Here is a 20,323-nt window from a genome sequence, read left to right as displayed (position 1 = left end):
TTTCTCCACCAACTCTACATTTTGTAACTAATTTAATTATAATCCACAATGTTATGTTTACTGAGGAAATCATCCATCCCTTTTAAAAGCTGTTCCAGAGTCTGCCATTATTAGCTCTTGTGGTCGGTATTCCGCAGTCTGACTGCCCTTACTGTAAAGAACCTTTTCCTATTTAGCTGCCGGAATTTCCGTTCTTCCACCCATAATGAGTGCCTCCCTAGTCCTCAGTATGGTCATTTCCCGGCATATATTCCTACTGGAGGTGGACACTCAGACATGGTAGACTGTATTTGAGTGTCCACCTCCAGTAGGTGTTTATGACCGGAAATTATGTATCACTGAGCACTTGTTAACTTGCCAGCATGCCATACCATACACCCGAATACCATTTTGCGAGGGTTTTGGTTGTAAGCTTTGACTGCACCAATGAACGTAGGATGGAACGCCGTGTGAAGCACCCTTAGTCTCAGAACTACTGTGCATTCAGGAAAGGTTTACAGCAAGACCCTATATTCTGATGGTAGTCTCCCTTTCAATCAGATCTGTCACCAGATGTCACAATACAATGTAGACTAAAGCTGACATTATTAAACAGATCTTTTAGACCCTACGTCAGAATGGCTAATTTATCCTGATATTAAAGTCAGAATCTTCTAAATCCAGCTACAGAGTAAATGCCCATGAGTCCAGTGTATTTAGTTTCTGCCATCCAGCATGACTGACAGCTGCAGCTTATGCTGATCAGTGAGAGATCTCTGCAGCAGCAGAAACACTGAGGAGCTGTGGGTCAAGCTAAGTGGATGGTAATTGACTTTAATCCTTATAAAAAAAAAAATGCACGGCCATTTAGAGATGGATTTTCAAAATAAGTACATCATCCTTACTAGGTCAAAGTGATCTATATAATAATGTACACAGCGTGTATTGTGAAATCTGGTGACATCTGTTTTAGATAAAGAAAGGTGTGACTATTAGTGGGTACAAAGGTAGCAGTCACATCTGAGCTTGCCTACATGTAAAAGAAAACAAATGGTTCCCAATAAAAAGATTCAAGCAATCTTCCAACGTAACTAAGAAACTAAGCTTTTAATATTAGATTTTTTATTGTTGTTCTTAGTTTATTTAACGAATAATTGTAGAATAAGGATAATAATATTCAGAATAGTCATAATTAATAGGGGTTCCTTGAAAATACATGGGAACTAAAAGAATAACTATACCAGGTTCACCCACACAGGCTATAAAGAAGGGAGAAACTAAAAGTGGGTGCAAAGGTTGCAGTTCCTTGGCCATGGCTGTTCAATTGCAGAAAAATCCAAAGGAAGAGGAGAGAGTAATAAGTTAGTGACATTACTGATGAAATCCCTGGATGGCTCCGTGGTTAGCACTGTAGCTTTGCAGCGCTGGGGTCAAATCCCATGAAGGGCGATATCTGTAGGAGTTTGTATGTTCTACCCATGTTTGTGTGGGTTCTCTTAAGAGTTCTCCGGTTTCCTCCCTTACTCCAAAAACAGGGAATTCAGATTGTGAGGCCCCAATGTGGACAACAATGATAACTTAATTGTTGTGCTATGTGGTGGTGCTATGTAAGTAAGCATAATAAATACATTTCTGGTTTCCTAGGTTCAATTGTTAGAGGTATCTCAACTTTTTACTGGGCCACTCTCATTATTATTATCCCTTCTGACCTGAAGGGCCTGGTGATAATCGGCATGCAGGGAGACTTGCTTCTTTGTCAAGTCACTGCTGACTAAGCCTGTGTGCATGTAACCTTGTAGTTTCTGGCTTCCTAAGAGCAGCGCTCAGCAACAAAGGGTCTTGATACAATTCAGGTTCATGACCAGCTCTCTCAAAGTACACCAAAGCCACACCTCATATATAAAGTGTCTATCACTTCCTTCACAGTGCCGTTACATGCAACATCCCAGAACAACAGCGTACAGGGTCCCTTCTTACTTGGGAACTTACACAGCAAGCTCCCAAGAATTTGGCATTGGATTTTATTCTCTTAGATATCATGTGACCTACAAACCAGGAAGCTCGCCATAAATGGAAAAGAACTAACTCTAGGGTACCGCAAAACGCAGCCCAAGTATACATGTCAAACACATGACATAAACATTAGAAAAGAAAATAGCGATATATTAAATATTATCGGGAGGTGGTTTCCACACCTAACAAGGACAACAGTAATTAGAATAGTATAATAATATTTATGTGTATTCCTTATTATTTTGCTGTCTCTTCTGCAGTTTATTTGTATGCGTGTGTACATGTTCAGAGAAGGTACTTCCATCCATCTGCTGATCCTTCACTTTGCTTTAATCCCACCAGATGTTGTGCAATTATGCAGTTTCGGAAAGATTTATCGCTAACTGCAGTTTATACATTGCAAATATATGTTGCTGCCTGTAATTACAATGCCGCAGTTAATGTGCGTTTATATATTTAGTGCATTATCCAAGGATTTGTGACAAGTGGTTTTATCTGCTGCTCTGTGCGTGCCGTGCCACGGTTTCGGAAGAGTGAGCGCAGAGGCAGCGGTGCTGGGCTAGTGTCCTTCTGGCTGGAGAGGCTGCATTCCCCGGCTTGTTCTGGCTGCCTGGTTTTCAGTTGAGCTTGGGAAGCCTTCTGCTTCATACTGTCAGATGTTTCAGTATGTCTCACATCGTGTCTCATATCACATGTCATTAAACTTTACTTTGCGACACAGAGCGGTCCCCATCTGGACTGAATCAATAAGGTGTAACTGCAGGAAAGACATGGAGACATTCTCTGTATATGATGAGCGAATGCAGTTTTCACAATGAGATATGAACCACTAAATAGGATTTATGAAATGAAAATTAACATGACTTTTTTGTCTTATATTTCTCCATCGGCTGTGCTCCCCAGCCAGTGAATAAGGATGAGCTGCATTACCATAAACAACCTATGGACAAAGCCCTTTGTTTCTAATCTAATACACCCCCTTTTTTATTTCAAATATTTTTATTGAATTTTTTATATTTTTCGAAAACTTTAAAACAACTGGACCCATGCAGCCCATCCAAACCCATTATATCACCACTTCTGAAAAAAGCAATGCAACCCCTTTAACCAAGAAGTTCTGGATGGGCATAACTAGAGATCCCTCTAAGCTAGTGTTCCCCATCTCCAGTCGTCAAAAGCCATCTACACGTCATGTTTTCAGGATTTCCTTAGTATTGCACAGATGATATATAATTCCATCACCTGTGCATTAATACTAAGGAAATCCTGAAAACATGATGTGTTGATGGCTCTTGAGTAGAGATGAGCAAACCGGAACTGTAACGTTCGGGGTACGGACTGGACTTCAGACTGTTAAATGGACTTCCAGGAGGACAGAGATTTTCCAGCTCCAAAGTTCGGGTCCCCATTCTTTTTATGAAGTTCAGGTACAGTTCTGGTACCCGGACAGAACTTTGTACTAAAGTCTGGTGGAACACGACGAACCTCAACTTCCACGGCTCCTCTCATCCGTACTCTCGAGGACTGGAGTTGGGGAACACCGTGTCTAAGCTAATGCTAGGTTTATTATTTTGGGAGCCTATGATATAAAATAATTTGAATAGTGAGATAAATATCAAAATGCAATGTGAGTACCAATAGCAAGAAGAACAGTACATAATGTTCTTTGTCAAAGAAGTTTCCCAGGACTCTTGGGGGGGTCTGAGTCAATTTCTCACCACCCTTACTCAATGAGTGGGCCATTGTGCTATTACTCCTCTATATTATTTTCCTGGCACAATGATATACACATATTAGTGTCTGTGGACTGAATGAATAAGGACTAAACTATGGTGAGCTGTAATACCAGGTGTAGCATTACAAAATGTTTGGTGCTGTGACTGGTAAGTTATAAAAGGGAGGCAGAACTCTCAGGGCACTGTGGCCCTTCAATCAGCTAATCAGTAACAGTGATGGGAGTCTGACTCCACCAATTTGTTATTGGTGACCTATTCTAATGGAAAACAAACTTCATTAGCTCACCACTTCAAGGTAACAATTGTAGCTTGTTGGGTGAGATGCACGGACAATGGTTTGGGCGGGTTCCCAGGATGTGAATATGGTAATGTTGATAATTGCAGCTTACTCTATTGAAAACGTTAAAAAAAAACCCCACACATTTATTTCAACAAGAAAAATAAAAGAAACAATATTTCTACGCATTTCAGGCCTTTACAGGGCCCTTAACCTTAGCATAATGCTATGCTATGACTAATGGCCCTTTATAGGCTTGAAACAAGTAGGCCAAGTGTTTCTTTTAACTTTTATTTATTTATTTTTTTTAAATATCGGTAATCACATTTTTTTTTTCAATTGTGGAAACTGGAATTATCTAAGGCACTCTCCGCTTGTCTTCAATGCCTGTCTCCAATACTCTTCCTGAGATTCATGTTCTCAGTCAAGCTTAGATTAGACATTTTGGTTACTTGATTCTGAATTCTCTTGTATAAAATAACCATTCTTTTCCCAGCCTGTCGTTTTGACTCTTCCATCTTTCTCTGTGTCTGTTCTGTCTTTACTATGAGTGCTGCCAGGAGACGACCAATCTAATGAAGTATTTTACATCCTTCAGATGGCTTGTGACCCGAGCTGTGTAGCAGAAGGTATCTGCTACAATGGGACTTCCCTCCATAGTTGTGTTCTAGACCCATTATTACAAATGATACATGTGTTTTGGACTCTTGTGCTTGTATTGTCTCACATTATCGGCGGCCCCCCGAGCTTAGCTTAAGAACTTTTTGTATGTACTTCTGTTATTTCTGTTCAAGGGCAAATTTCTGTTCTTTATCTCTGGCTTCCTGAAAGATTGATATTGGAGTAATTAGGGCAGAAGCATTAGCTTGTGGCTATCATTTTATGACAGCTAATTATAAAATTGTAGCAGTCTTCAATCTAAAAGTCATACGAGCTGTCTGCAAAGAAATGCAATTTTGATTTGACAAAATAGTCGTGTCTAAATCTGCATAACACACAGCGTCGTTAGAAGCTTAATGGCATTTGATGACTACGAATATGATGCTAATGGGGGCTCATTAAAAGTGACTGCAGATAACAACCAACTGGCATATTGCGCCTGCCCATTCACTTTCCCGCGAACTGATCCCCAAGACACTCCTTTATCAATCCAGTTCAGTTTGCGGTTTGTATGATGTATTAGTCTAGAAGTCAGCAGCCTGTGGCTTTCTCTGTTTCTTCATGTTTGGAGGCCTAGAAGGATAAATGTTGGGGTGATAGAGCACGCAGAGAGAGCCACACGGTGTCTGCACTTGATGTAAAGCCCACCAACACTAGTGATACTCTGTGTAATCGCAGATACGAGTCTTATTTTACCTTTGATTTTAGTACATATGTGCTTGTAAGTACATGTCACTTTTCTTGTCCGTGATCCTTTACCACTGTGGCAATGCCATGTCTCACTTTCCATCCACACTCTTCTGTCGTAGCGTGGCCTCTGGTGATCTTCTGTTCACGCCGCCTCTACACCGCGTATCTACACTTATTTATAAAGTTTTCACTCCTTTTTAACCAGGTGGAAACTACGACAGCAGGTTTGATGTGGACAAGGGCACCGGAACCATCATTGTTGCTAGACCTCTCGATGCAGAACAGAAATCTAATTACAACTTGACAGTGGAGGCAACAGATGGGACAAGATCTATCAGCACACAGGTAATTGAATTGCTAATGAAGTGTTCAAAAAGAATTTCTTTTGTATGCTTGTGGCCGCAAAACATATTTTGTATACTAAATGAACTTAAAATTGCTTTTGCCTGAAATTCTACCTCCTTGCAGCAGCCAGAAGGGTTAATACACAATGGCTAGGTATGACTGTGGAGGAAATGCATCGGCATAGTTTGATTCCCATCAAATACATTAAAGAAGCAATTTGAAGGTAACAAAGCACGGTGGTCACTGAAGACTGCAACAGTTCAGAAGACTCTTATAAACACATTAACTGTTCACTGCTAGAATGAATTGGCATTCACTAAGCTTACACCGGCATCGGAGGATAGAAGCCCCAGCCGTAAAGAGCCTCGCAGATTGTCACTTAGGGAAATATGTGCATTCTCATTTCCAGCTGACAGTTATCCACCAATTTCAACCATTTTTATTAGGTACCGTAGAAATATTCACTTGTCTTAATAGATAATTGGTACAGTCAGGTGCTTCCTCCTGCAAAGATTTTTGGATATGGGCATCTGCTCCACGTGTTGTTCGATAAGTCCTCTTTACTGTGCACGTGGTCAGCGTTAGATTTCACAATATAGATATTCTGTACATGGAAGTTTTTATTTTGTCATCCTGTATAATTGTATTTATTTCAAAGGAGCATTGTCTGTGAGATTCCCCAACACCAGCTGGATCTCTGCAAGGAAAATCTGAACCTTCCAAGAGGTTCTGGTAGCAAAGAATGATTGAAAGGTTCATTTCCATCTAAAATATTTGTGGCATATCCACACCATGGGACTTACATGTTTGATAGGTTGCAGGTCTCACCTCTGGAGCCTGCATTTATCTAGTGTACCGGGCCCTGTCGACTATTTTCAGATCTCCCATAGAAGTAATTAGAGATCTGAAGGTGCTGACCCATTTCTCAATTATTTTGAGACTCTTTTCTTGAGATAGATGTGTCATAGATATATGACCAACATCTGCTAGACATGAATGAGATGGAAATACCCATTAAAGTGATGCATTATTAGTGTTTCCTCAAACCATAAGATTCCCCAGTGAAGATTTTCGCTTTTAATAAATCCATCCATATTTGTAATGTTGTGTGTATGTGTTAATATATGCACCTATCGCCGTCTTCTCTCATATCCAGCGCCATTCTGCGCTTCTTCTCAGTGATATCACCAGTCGTCATTCTTCTATTTGTAGATTGGAAGTCTACTTTACAATGTAAGCCCATTGAGCCTCGTTCTGTTGCTCCATAGACTTACATTGTGAAAGATGTCTGGCTCACACATAGAAAATAGAGTGAGCCGGATAATCTGAAGATTGGTGACGTATATGGCAAGAGGAGCGGAGTGGTGCTGGATACCAAAAAAGGTTGTGGTAGGTGAGTATATTAACACATACACACTACGCTACAAACACATTTACACTAATTTAATAAAGAAAAAAAACTTAATGGAGGCATTTAACAAGGGAGTTTTGTTTTGATACATTTACATTTCTTTGCCACAGACCTGTCATTATATCCACTGTACGTCTGAAGCCCTGAAAAAACAATGCAGACTAAGTCAATACACCGTGGCACCATGATCAACCGAAATCAATGTCTAATAGATGGAGCTTACTATTTGCCACATGGGTTTTTTTTTGCCTTCCTCTGGATCAACATGTTAGGGCATGTTGGGTTAGGCTATGGGTCGAACTAGATGGACTTAGTCTTCCCTCAACCTTAATAACTATGTTACTATGTTACATAGTGATGCTGTCTCCATCATTAAAGTCAATGGCCCCATCAGCGCAAACATCTGAATCCCGTTTTTCAGAGCATCAGACGGAAGCCTTGACGGATCCAAAGACGAGTGGATAAAATGTGGTGTTAGCCTTATGAACGCAAGCAAACAATGGCAAGGGAACTACATTAATATACAAAGCTCCATAATATCACTTATATCAACAAATCAGCACAGAAGACAATGAAGGAAAAAGTCCAACTAAAGTCTTAGCTGCCGGTATGAGGAGTGTCTCGTGTGAAAATCAAAATTTGTCAAACACTTTTTTCCCAGATACGTCTGTGTTGCCAGGCCTATATCCTCTTGATTATATTTCACGTGAAAACACTTTAGTAATCCGACATCCCTCAGTGCTTTTGCTTCTTTGGCTTCATTCTCTATTCCAGTAATTCAGGGCTATCTCTACTTGCTCGCAGCAGCCCATGGAGATCTGCCTGTACCGGCCTGGTCTTCCCTAGCTAAATTTAACATCTCTGCCCTGCTGTCTAAAACAATAGCATTTCTTTTGAAACATTGCTGTTCTGAGCTGTATAATCCCCCTGGTTATTTTTATTTTTTTCGCATTTTGTGTTATTTGTACAAACCTCTAAAGAGCAGAGTGGAGGCTGAAACTCACTAACTATAGGAGGGCATACAGGGTCAAAGGAGCGGTTTTCAGTAGAAAATGGAAAATAGTCAGCTATTCTGCTAAATCTACCTGGTATATTATGAACTAACTATGTCACTGCCCACAGAAAAGCTATAATAACAGTTTGATTTATTGGAAGAGATTGACCACTTGAACCTTGACGCAATACTTTTGAAAATGCTTCATCCATCAGCCCCTATCTCATTTCCTCTTTATATTCTGGTACAGTATATGGATAATTGAACACATTTCCTTATTTAATGTAATGCAGGATACTTTGCTTTTAGAAGAGATGGCAGGAAGATGCTTAAAGTGTTTGTCTAGGGTTGTCTTGGGTTCTTCTTTAAAAGAAATAAGTTTCTAATTTAGCTTTATTAAAGGGACTCTCTCTGCAGGATTTCATACCCCAAACAAATTTATATGTGCATGTAGATTTTTCAAAGACAAGTTCAACAATACATTTATCTAGACAGTCCATTCCTTCATTACTGAGAAATCAGAGTTTGAAATAATATGCACATATCTATGGATGGTATGTTCATCCAGCTCTCCTGCTCTCCTGCTATGAAGTGCACATAATACATCACCCAGCTTTGCACATAGACTTCCCTCTGCTCTTTGCTTTCATATGGTATGTTCATCCAGCTCTCCTGCTCTCCTGCTATGAAGTGCACATAATACATCACCCAGCTTTGCACATAGACTTCCCTCTGCTCTTTGCTTTCATATGGTATGTTCATCCAGCTCTCCTGCTCTCCTGCTATGAAGTGCACATAATACATCACCCAGCTTTGCACATAGACTTCCCTCTGCTCTTTGCTTTCATATGGTATGCCTTTCAGCTAACCCCAGCTTGCCCTGTGTTATTTATGACATTGTTTACTTAGGCCTGATTGTATGCATCTGGTCCACCCTTAATTCTCTGACCAAGATGAGCAGAGACCACTCCTCTCTGCTCCACACCTGAACGCACTTAGTTTTCCATATATTGCATAGCACAAGTCTGCTAGACTTCAGTCTGCAGTGTGATTTCTAGAAGTGTGTTCTAAAAGTGTGGATTACATTAGAATTAAAACCTGAATTGAACCTGAAGGGAACTGAAGGTAACTGGTCTGTCACTGTAAACAATGTTTCAGTTTGTTTTCACTTTCACCCCTATAATCCTTCACTTTCTGCTACCTCCCCCAATCCCCACACCAAGTAAGGAACTGTTCATCTCCTCTTCAATCCTCCCCATCCATCTCACCTCCTCCTCAGAACTGTTCCTTAACATACAATCCTCTGTCTCAAAGCACAGGCAGCCCCCTCACGCCCTCTCCTGCTCCCACCTGCTAACACTATCTCTGCTCCTTCTCACTGCTGGTGATATTTCTCCAAATCCTGGTCCTCCTCACCATATTCCCACAGTCATTTCTACCTCCCACCCACGCTCCATCACAAACTTCCGTAACCTCTCTAACCTTATACCCATTCACCCAGCCTCCGCTTCCCCAGTCTCACTAACAGGAGCTCTGTGGAACGCTCGCTCTGTCTGTAACAAGCTTTCCTACATCCATGATCTTTTTGTTACTACCAAACTTTCCTTCCTCGCCATCACCGAAACCTGGCTCACCCCTTCTGACACAGCCTCTCCTGCTGCACTCTCTTATGGTGGCTTCCACCTTTCTCACACACCCCGCCCCAGCAGCAAGCATGGCGGAGGAGTTGGTTTTCTCCTGTCAGATGACTGCTCCTTCACCCCAATCCCACTGCCACCCTCTGTTACCCTCCCTTCCTTTGAGGTGCACTCTGTACGCATCTATTCCCCCTCCAACCTCCAACTGGCTGTCATTTACCGCCCCCCAGGGCCAGCCACCATCTTCTTTGACCACTTCACCACCTGGCTACTTCATTTCCTTTCTGCAGACATCCCCACTATCATCATGGGTGATTTCAACATCCCCATTGACACTTCCCTCTCAGCTGCCACTAAACTTCTATCTCTCTCTTCCTCCTTCGGCCTCACTCAATGGTCTTCTGCAGCCACTCACAAAGATGGTCACACACTGGACCTCATCTTCACCCGCCTCTGCTCCCTATCTAACCTCTCTAACTCACCTCTTCCACTCTCTGACCACAACCTTCTCACATTCTCATCTCTCTCCACTCCATGTCTAGAGTCCCCACCCCACAAACTTTCACACCCTCGAAGAAATATTAAACATCTTGACCTACATTCATTCTCTGAATCCCTCCTCCCTCTCACAGACATAAGTTCCATACACAATGCAGATGACGCTGCCGCTCTATATAACACCACAATAGCTGTAGCTTTGGAATCTGCTGCCCCACTTACACATACCAAAGCTCGCAAAATCAACAGACAGCCCTGGTACTCCAGCCTGACCAAAGAACTGAGGCGAGCTTCCAGGGCTGCTGAGCGCAGATGGAAAAGATCCCACTCCAACGACCACTTCATCGCATTCAAACAGTCCCTCACTACTTTCAAGGCCACACTCGCCACAGCTAAACAAACCTACTTCTCATCTCTCATATCCTCCCTGTCTCACAACCCTAAACAGTTATTCAACACCTTCAATTCTCTCCTCCGTCCCCCAGCACCTCCTCCCTCCCCACTTATCTCTGCTGAAGACTTTGCCTCATTCTTCAAGCAGAAGATTGATAACATCAGAGACAGTTTTGGTCAACAACCCCCAGAGCCCTTCCTCCCAACTTCCCTACCCTCCACCTCCAAAACCAACTTCCCCACCATTACAGAAGATCAACTCTCCACTCTACTCTCAAGATCGCATCTCACCACCTGTGCACTTGACCCGCTCCCATCCCACCTCATCCCAAACCTCACCACAATCTTCATCCCAACCCTAACCCATCTCTTCAACCTATCACTAACAACTGGTGTTTTCCCCTCAAGCTTTAAACATGCCTCCATCACACCTATCCTCAAAAAGCCCTCTCTTGACCCATCCTCTGTATCTAGCTATCGCCCTATATCACTTCTCCCCTATGCCTCAAAACTACTGGAACAACACGTCTACCTTGAACTGTCCTCCCATCTCTCTTCTTGCTCCCTCTTTGACTGCTTACAATCTGGCTTCCGGTCACACCACTCCACTGAAACTGCCCTAACTAAGGTCACCAACGACCTCTTAACCGCCAAGAGCAAGCGACACTACTCTGTTCTCCTCCTCCTCGACCTGTCGGCTGCCTTTGACACAGTGGACCATTCCCTATTATTACAGACCCTCTCATCCCTTGGCATCACAGACTTGGCCCTATCCTGGATCTCATCATACCTAACAGACCGGACATTCAGCGTCTCCCACTCACACACCACCTCCTCACCTCGCCCCCTATCTGTCGGAGTCCCACAAGGTTCAGTCCTTGGGCCCCTGCTCTTCTCCATTTACACCTTTGGCCTGGGACAGCTCATAGAATCTCATGGCTTTCAGTATCACCTCTATGCTGACGACACACAGATCTACATCTCTGGACCAGATATCACCTCCCTACTAACCAGAATCCCTCAATGTCTGTCCACTATTTCATCCTTCTTCTCCGCTAGATTTCTGAAACTTAACATGGACAAAACAGAATTCATCATCTTTCCCCCATCTCATGCGACCCCCCCAACGAACCTATCCATTACAGTACACGGCTGCCCACTCTCCCCAGTCCCACAAGCTTGCTGCCTCGGGGTTATCCTTGACGCTGATCTCTCCTTCAAACCACATATCCAAGCCCTTTCCACTTCCTGCCGACTTCAACTCAAAAATATTGCACGAATCCGTTCATTCCTCAACCAAGAATCTGCAAAAACCCTAGTCCATGCCCTCATCATCTCTCGCCTTGACTACTGCAACCTCCTGCTCTGTGGCCTCCCCTCAAACACTCGCACCCCTCCAATCTATTCTAAACTCTGCTGCCCGACTAATCCACCTGTCCCCCCGCTATTCTCCGGCCTCTCCCCTCTGTCAATCCCTTCACTGGCTCCCCATTGCCCAGAGACTCCAGTACAAAACCCTAACCATGACGTACAAAGCCATCCACAACCTGTCTCCTCCTTACATCTGTGACCTCATCTCCCGGTACTTTCCTACACGCAACCTCCGATCCTCACAAGATCTCCTTCTCTACTCCCCTCTTATCTCCTCTTCCCACAATCGTATACAAGATTTCTCTCGCGTATCGCCCCTACTCTGGAACTCTCTACCGCAACATATCAGACTCTCACCTACCATCGAAACCTTCAAAAAGAACCTGAAGACCCACCTCTTCCGACAAGCCTACAACCTGCAGTAACCACCGATCGACCAAACCGCTGCATGACCAGCTCTATCCTCACCTACTGTATCCTCACCCATCCCTTGTAGATTGTGAGCCTTCACGAGCAGGGTCCTCTCTCCTACTGTACCAGTTATGACTTGTATTGTTCAAGATTATTGTACTTGTTTTTATTATGTATACCCTTCCTCACTTGTAAAGCGCCATGGAATAAATGGCGCTATAACAATAAATAATAATAATAATAATATCTATAGTAGATCTGACGCCTCTGTCACTCCAGCTCTATTCTCTGCCCAATGCCGTTGCCTCCTGCAGTCACTCAAGAAGGAGGAAGCAGCACTGGGCGAAGAATAGAGCTAGAGTGACACAGGCTTCTGATCAACAGTTGTATTTGTATATCAGTTCAAATGCTGATTTCTCAGTAATGGAGGAACAGGCTGGTCATGTAAAGGTATTGCTGGACTTTAAAAATGCACATATAAATAGTCAGAGGGGTGAAATCCTGTTGATGGATCCTATTTAAAGCTAATACTCCTTTATTCTTATTTTTACTTTACTTGGCTCAGCTTATACTTGGACAAAAAATTAAGATGGACAAGACTAGTAAATGGGGTGTCACTCTCAACCAGCCAGTTTTATAGACTGGGCATCTTGAGATTCTGTTTGGGCTGGAATTGCACTTACACAGGGAATGTCACCAGTTTCATGAATTAAGGGCAGCAAGAATCAGAGTCTGGCTGCCTTATTACTGCCGAGTTTTCCTCTGAGATTGATTCAGAGAAATCATAGTTTGAAAAGCCAGAGATTGTGTCTTGGCTGATACCTAGCGGCGGTCCCTTTGATTGACCGGTATCTCCCTATGTGTGTGTGTATAGGGAGAGACTTGTCAACATAGGGGATTAGGGCGTGGAGAAGCTGCCAGGGGCCAGCATCAGACTAGTCACCCAAGATGCTCAGTCCTGGCCGGCTTTTCAAAGCATGTTTTCTCGGAAATGCCGCAGCCTTTGAGAGTAAAACATACACAGCTGCAATAGTGCAGCCAGACTGATTAATTCTATCAATTGGCTGTGTGAATCAGATGACAAGTTCCCTTTAAATTTAGACTTATCTACATACGATAATTCACAGACCCACGCCTAATGAGAACCATACATAGCCTGAAGCGAGAATCTTACTGATAATCATTCTAGCTGTTCCCAAAATCCAGCATAAAACAGCTGTTCAAAATCTGCTGCTTTTACCTGGAAAATGTGTTAAATTCATATTTTTTTTTTTTTTTTTTTTCTTCATTGTTTTAAGTAATTTTCCTTTTAATCCAAACATTTTATTTGATTGAATTTTCCATAAATCAATTCACCAGAAAGGAATAACTGTTGACAGGATTCTCATTAGGTTCTTCAGCCGACAATGTGGCTTTCTCCATTATGCCATTCTATGTTCTCATATTCTAATCTTCATTTATAGTGAGGTAATTAGATTGGCCCGTGCATGTATAATTGTTCTTGAAGCAATGTTTGATGAAATGCCCTAAGTACGCTTGCTTACTGTAAATATGGATTTTCAAGCTGCTTTTCTTTCTAAACTTTCTTTGTGGATTTATGTCATAAATGAGCTACAGATCCCCGGTTCACCCGTGCTGAGCCCATGGTTTAAACTGTTGAATAATCATAGGGATTTACCCAATCAAGAATTCAGAGAATGTGCTCCGTGTTTGCAAATCTTAATTAACACACATTCCTCTAAGTAACCGGACTGTGTTATATGCGGCAGTAGGTTCTAGGGCTAGGTGCTGGAGAACTGCTTACATATTCAGTTTTTATATCACACTGCTGTATTACACCTCCAAGGTCAAGGTTATAGCGGCATTTAGACAAGACAAACACAAATTATTCTGCAAACACTGCTTATTTTGTCTAATTCTACCTCAAAACCTCGAAATATTCTTTGCTGTTGACCCGACTGCATCTTTTCTACCCTAGGGTAGAATCCATTAATTTAAAGACAGACATACACTTTGGGACTGTGCTCTTTTGACTACAGATCTGTCATATAATTTGTTAATAAAGTATGCAAATCATATCCGTGTGAATTAGTATTCAGTTCATGAAATATTCATAGGTAATTAGAAAAGAAAGTGTTGAACATAAGTACTGTACATGTTCTAGCTTCCCCTTGCTCTTATCGGGTTCAGTGCATTTAAAGTGAATCTGTCACCACATTGACCTATCTAAACTATTAATATGGGCATACAAGCTATAGACTGCTGAGGAGAGTCATCCCTTTATGTTTCATATCAGATGCCTTGTTGAGAAATCATCTTTTATCATTTTATATAAATAACCTCTTCCAGGCTCTGGGGAGGACGCTGCCTGGAGACAACTCTGAATCCAGAGCTTATTTTACATGAAGGGAGAGTTACCAGTGTGAGTCAAGTAACTAACACAGAACAGGAGAAATTAACTTTGTCTCCTCAGAAACACATTTTTTGCAGCTCTTGAGCTCTGCTGTATTGCAATAATTTTGCAGCCCTGTCTGCCTGTGACATGGAAGCTGAGAGGAACCTGCAGATGTCAGGTATAGTGTTGAGCATTCCGATACCGCAAGTATCGGGTATCGGCCGATACTTGCGGGTATCGGAATTCCGATACCGAGATCCGATACTTTCGTGGTATCGGGTATCGGTATCGAAACAACATTAATGTGTAAAAGAAAGAATTAAAATAAAAAATATTGCTATACTCACCTCTCCGACGCAGCCTGGACCTTACCGAGGGAACCGGCAGCGTTCTTTGCTTAAAATGCACGCGTTTACTGCCTTCCGTGACGTCACGGCTTGTGATTGGTCGCGTGCCGCCCATGTGGCCGCGACACGACCAATCACAGCAAGCCGTGAGGTAATTTTCAGGTCCTGAATGCCTAATTCTAGGCATTCAGGATTTGAAAATTACGTTACGGCTTGTGATTGGTCGCGTCGCGGTCACATGGGCGACGCGACCAATCACAAGCCGTGACGTCACGGGAGGCAGGAAACGCGCGCATTTTAAAATTACGTCACGGCTTGTGATTGGTTGCGTGCCGCCCATGTGACCGCGACGCGACCAATCACAGCAAGCCGTGACGTAATTTTCAGGTCCTGAATGCAGAATTAGGCATTCAGGACCTGAAATTACGTCACGGCTTGCTGTGATTGGTCGCGTCGCGGTCACATGGGCGGCACGCGACCAATCACAAGCCGTGACGTCACAGAAGGCAGTAAACGCGCGCATTTTAAGCAAAGAACGCTGCCGGTTCCCTCGGTAAGGTCCAGGCTGCGTCGGAGAGGTGAGTATAGCAATATTTTTTATTTTAATTCTTTCTTTTACACATTAATATGGATCCCAGGGCCTGAAGGAGAGTTTCCTCTCCTTCAGACCCTGGGAACCATCAGGGATACCGTCCGATACTTGAGTCCCATTGACTTGTATTGGTATCGGTATCGGATTAGATCCGATACTTTGCCGGTATCGGCCGATACTTTCCGATACCGATACTTTCAAGTATCGGACGGTATCGCTCAACACTAGTCAGGTATAATCACACACAGCTCTACAGTGAGATCAGGAGAGCAGAGAGCGGTTATTATACATCACACGTGGGTCAATTTCAACATGTAACTTGATTTGGTCAACTTGAAAGGTAACATATAATGAACTGTTTCTATGTTCTGTTTTCAGAATTGTAATGCAGGGTAAAGACATGGCTGTAATGGCGCTGTAATACTGATTAAATTGATACCGTTCGTGAAAACATCCACTTCTTTAATCAGCATTTGAAGTTTTCTGATAATTAGATTTTGGTGCACAGGGGCCGGACTGTGCACTGGGTCTTCTCCTCCGGGCCTGTAATTCCCCAACCCCTCCACCTGCCTCCTTCGAGGAGATCTTAGATAGAGGAGGCAAGTCATTGAAAAAGCAATGGCCTCTCATTCAAAGAAGGCAAGCGGAGAATCACAGACCACGAGGAGAAGACCCTGTGTACAGTCTGGCCCTGTGCACTGAAATCTTAATTTGCAGAAATCTTCAAATGGCGATTAAAGAAAAACAACAAAGCGGATTTTTTCACCAAAAGGCATCAATGTAATAAAAATGTGTTGTTTGTCGCGCTAGTCTGTTTAGAAAGCTGGTACTTGGCAGGAATAGCCACCTAATTGGGAGAAATGTTTTAAGCCCTTGGTATTCACCAGTGTCACAGAAGATAAAGTGTAACACAGAAACTCAATATGTAATTGTTGGTATCTTCTGTGACAGTGCCGAATACCAAGGGCTTAAAGGTACCTTCACACTAAACGATATCGCTAACGATCCGTGACGTTTCAGCGTCCTGGCTAGCGATATCGTTGTGTTTGACACGCAGCAGCGATCAGGATCCTGCTGTGATATCGCTGGTCGTTGAACAAAGTTCAGAACTTTATTTGGTCGTCAGACCGGCGTGTATCGTCGTGTTTGACACCAAAAGCAACGATACCAGCGATGTTTTACACTGGTAACCAGGGTAAACATCGGGTTACTAAGCGCAGGGCCGCGCTTAGTAACCCGATGTTTACCCTGGTTACCAGTGTAAAATGTAAAAAAACAAACAGTACATACTCACCTTCGCGTCCCCCGGCGTCCGCTTCCCACACTGACTGAGCGCCGTAAAGTGAAAGTGAAAGTACAGCACAGCGGTGACGTCACCGCTCTGCTGTTAGGGCCGGCGCTCAGTCAGTGCAGGAAGCGGACGCCGGGGGACGCGAATGTAAGTATATACTGTTTGGTTTTTTTACATTTTACGCTGGTAACCAGGGTAAACATCGGGTTACTAAGCGCGGCCCTGCGCTTAGTAACCCGATGTTTACCCTGGTTACCCGGGGACCTCGGCATCGTTGGTCGCTGGAGAGCGGTCTGTGTGACAGCTCTCCAGCGATCAAACAGCGACGCTGCAGCGATCGGCATCGTTGTCGCTATCGCTGCAGCGTCGCTTAATGTGAAGGTACCTTTAAACATTTCTTCCAATTAGGTACCTATTCCTGCCAAGTACCAGCTTTATAAAGAGACTAGCACGAAAAACAACACATTTTAATTTTTTTTGGGTTTGGTTTACTTATTGGATTTATCACACAGAATCCGAAGTTTGTCTGCAGCTTACTGATTTCCTGTTTCTCCTCCTCACTACCATAGTGAGGGCGCTAGTGTTTTCTTTACCAAAGGTATCAATGTAATCAGTATTACAGAGCCATTTTTTACATTACAAAGCTGCTGACAGGTTCTCTATAAAGAGCTGGTTAGACAAGGTGTGAGCGAGTGCTCTTCTTCATACGTAAAACACCAGATTAGGCTTATTCCTAAAACGGTAAGATATTTCCAATGTATAATATAGGGGCGAACTTGCTGATAAGGGTTTCAACCACTGTGATACTGGTTACCCCATAAATCTCTACCCACACATCTATATATCTTTATCTCTGCATCTTTCTACCTTAGTAGAACATTAGAAACTAATTTTTGGTTGGCCGCATGTACCCATCTCCCTTATAATCTCTAGGTGACTGTCCTTTTGTCTGTTTTTATCCCATTTTTCTATCGTTATCTGCCTACACATCTTTGCCTCTTGATTGAAAACTGGAAGCTACTTTTTGGGGGTCTGAATGTACCCTTATGTTTGACTTGGCTGAATTTGTATGTTAATTCTTCAAAACAAGGGAGGTAGAAGAGCGGCTGCCAAACACTTCTGACACTGTTTATCTCATGGGAACTAATAGAATTGGATGTAAAAATCAAGCCCGTCCATTGTATTTTCCCCTGGCACCAGACATCACTGGAGGGTGACAGCCCCATCGGCACTTTACCAGCAAGCATTTAATCTCCGTGGGCAGTTCATGTGCGGAAACTTGTTTAAGAAGCACGGTGGCGTTCACACACATATAAATGATTATATGCCGAAGCTCAAATAACTTATTCTTACAATGAAAAGTCATTTTTTTGAAGTGCACAGTAGGGAGCCACTTTGAGAACACAATAGCTGACTTGCATTCAGTTTGGTAACAATGGAGCTTAAAATGTCAAACATCTTCAGCTTCTAAACAGCATCCAAAATATAATGGCTTTACATGGAAGACAATAACTACCGTAATCTACAGACTGAAAACGTAAACTGTTACCAGGATCACTGATTCTTGGCATCACAGGGTCATAAGGGCAGAGCTTCTAAACGTGGTTGTAAATATGCAATATACTGGGTGCAGAAGATGTAGTGCATGGGGACCCCGGGGCTTCAGGGAGGCCAATGGCCACTCAGGAACACAGGGAGCCACCACTATTTATAATGTATTAAGACTTTGCTGATCATTTTTCCTGTATGGTGATAATAAAAATGGTGATAATTGTGTGTTTGTCCACAAAAAGTATGACCATTTTTATTATCCCTGTGCTTTCACATCACTGTTGTCACTTAGCTGTTACATTCTCTCCTCTCTCATGATGTTTTCCTTGTCCTGTGACATCACCGTGTGCATTATTCCTATACCACGTGCAGTAACGCTTTCCTGTGCCTTCACAGTATTTATTATTGCTTTCCCAGTGCTCCACCCTGCATATACATAATAGTGCTCTTTTTCATTGGGGTCCATAAAACTTCAAAACCTTAAACTTAAAAACTATAAAGCCAACTTACCTAAATGTTGACCAGTTGGTAACTGGATAATATCACTGTGAGAAATGTGGTATTATGTAGGGCCCAATCTGTTAAATGATTAATTATAAGTGCAATTATGCATTTATTACAGTCTTACAGTAGGAGCCGTCCTTAGATGGAGACACACTTTGATAACTTTCGTATCCATAATGATGCTTATGGACAGAATTGTATAACCTCTTTAGTAATAAAAACAAGATAAGTAGGCATGTTTAATATTAGAGATTAATTCTACCTGCCTATTGAGGATGTAAAGGTCTATTAAAAAGCCATTTCAAACCTTTTAATTCATAGGAAGCTGCAACAGTAATGATAGCAGAAGATTCTTATCAAGCCAACACAAATTTTGGAATCTTTAGTATCCTTTATAGGTTAGCGGTGCTTTTAAGTACCTGTTCAGAATAAGGTGTCCCATGGGTACATTAGGAATAACACAATTTCAGGCAATTATGTGGCAGGTCACCACAGAGAAGGGAGCTCCTGCTCTTCGCTAACTATTTAGTTCACAGAGACAAGCTACAGTAACATGGAGAACTTTATACAGCAGAGCTAAGCTGTATTGATCTGAATAAGCTCTGATGTTAGGTAAAACACTTGATACAGAGCTCTGCACCATGTTTATCTCACTGATCCTTTCCTGCTGCGCACTCTGCTTCCCCCTCCCCATAGAGGGTAATGGGCTGTGTCACATAACACCTTCAGTTGTCTCCCGTGAGCGACATGGACTTGAGCGGTTTTGTTCACAGTAAATGGCAAGTTCAGGAGGCAGCAGGGCGGAGAAGGAAACTGATTTCTCTGACAAGATACATTACAAAGTTTCTTATAGTCGCCTGTACTATTTATGAAAAGTTTTTGAAAGAACCGATCTTTTTTAATGATCTTTCAATTTGTCATCTTCCATATTTATCGTTTTTTTTTTTAGGTTTATATCAAAGTAATAGATACAAATGATCATCGGCCACAGTTTTCTACCTCAAAATATGAAGTTCTGATTCCTGAAGACATCAGAACAGAAACTGAGATTTTGCAAGTGATTGCTACAGATAAGGATGAAAAGAATAAATTAATTTACACATTGCAAAGCAGCACCGACCCGGCAAGTCTTAAGAAGTTCCGCATAGATCCTGCCACTGGCTCCTTGTACGTAGTTGAGAAGTTGGATCATGAAACCGCACAACAGCACATTCTCACAGTGATGGCA

General features: G+C 42.5%; 1 protein-coding gene and 1 long non-coding RNA gene across 9 annotated transcripts in view; one reads left to right on the top strand and one right to left on the bottom strand.

The window, feature by feature from the left end:
• The window catches only part of FAT1 (FAT atypical cadherin 1), a 289,837-nt gene that overhangs the window by 187,464 nt on the left and 82,050 nt on the right, over positions 1 to 20,323 (top strand). For 5 of the 8 annotated variants that reach the window (XR_013220037.1, XM_077279642.1, XM_077279641.1 and 2 more), the window contains exons 7-9: positions 4,566 to 4,634; positions 5,561 to 5,700; positions 20,045 to 20,320. Coding sequence is in view for 7 of the 8 variants with exons in the window: in XM_077279642.1 (XP_077135757.1) it covers positions 4,566 to 4,634; positions 5,561 to 5,700; positions 20,045 to 20,320 (485 nt within the window). In the remaining variant the exon portion in view is untranslated. The remainder of the gene's footprint in view (positions 1 to 4,565; positions 4,635 to 5,560; positions 5,701 to 20,044; positions 20,321 to 20,323) is intronic. The other 3 variants (XM_077279646.1, XM_077279644.1, XM_077279647.1) reach the window with 1 other exon arrangement.
• LOC143793056 (uncharacterized) overlaps positions 1 to 20,323 on the bottom strand; it is a 60,897-nt gene that overhangs the window by 28,930 nt on the left and 11,644 nt on the right. The window lies entirely within an intron of this gene.

This window comes from Ranitomeya variabilis, chromosome 1 (genome assembly GCF_051348905.1).
Source record: "Ranitomeya variabilis isolate aRanVar5 chromosome 1, aRanVar5.hap1, whole genome shotgun sequence".
In the NCBI taxonomy this organism is placed as follows: domain Eukaryota; kingdom Metazoa; phylum Chordata; class Amphibia; order Anura; family Dendrobatidae; genus Ranitomeya; species Ranitomeya variabilis.
The sequence above is the reverse complement of the archived record's forward strand: the minus strand, read 5'-3'. Positions and strand labels throughout refer to the sequence as shown.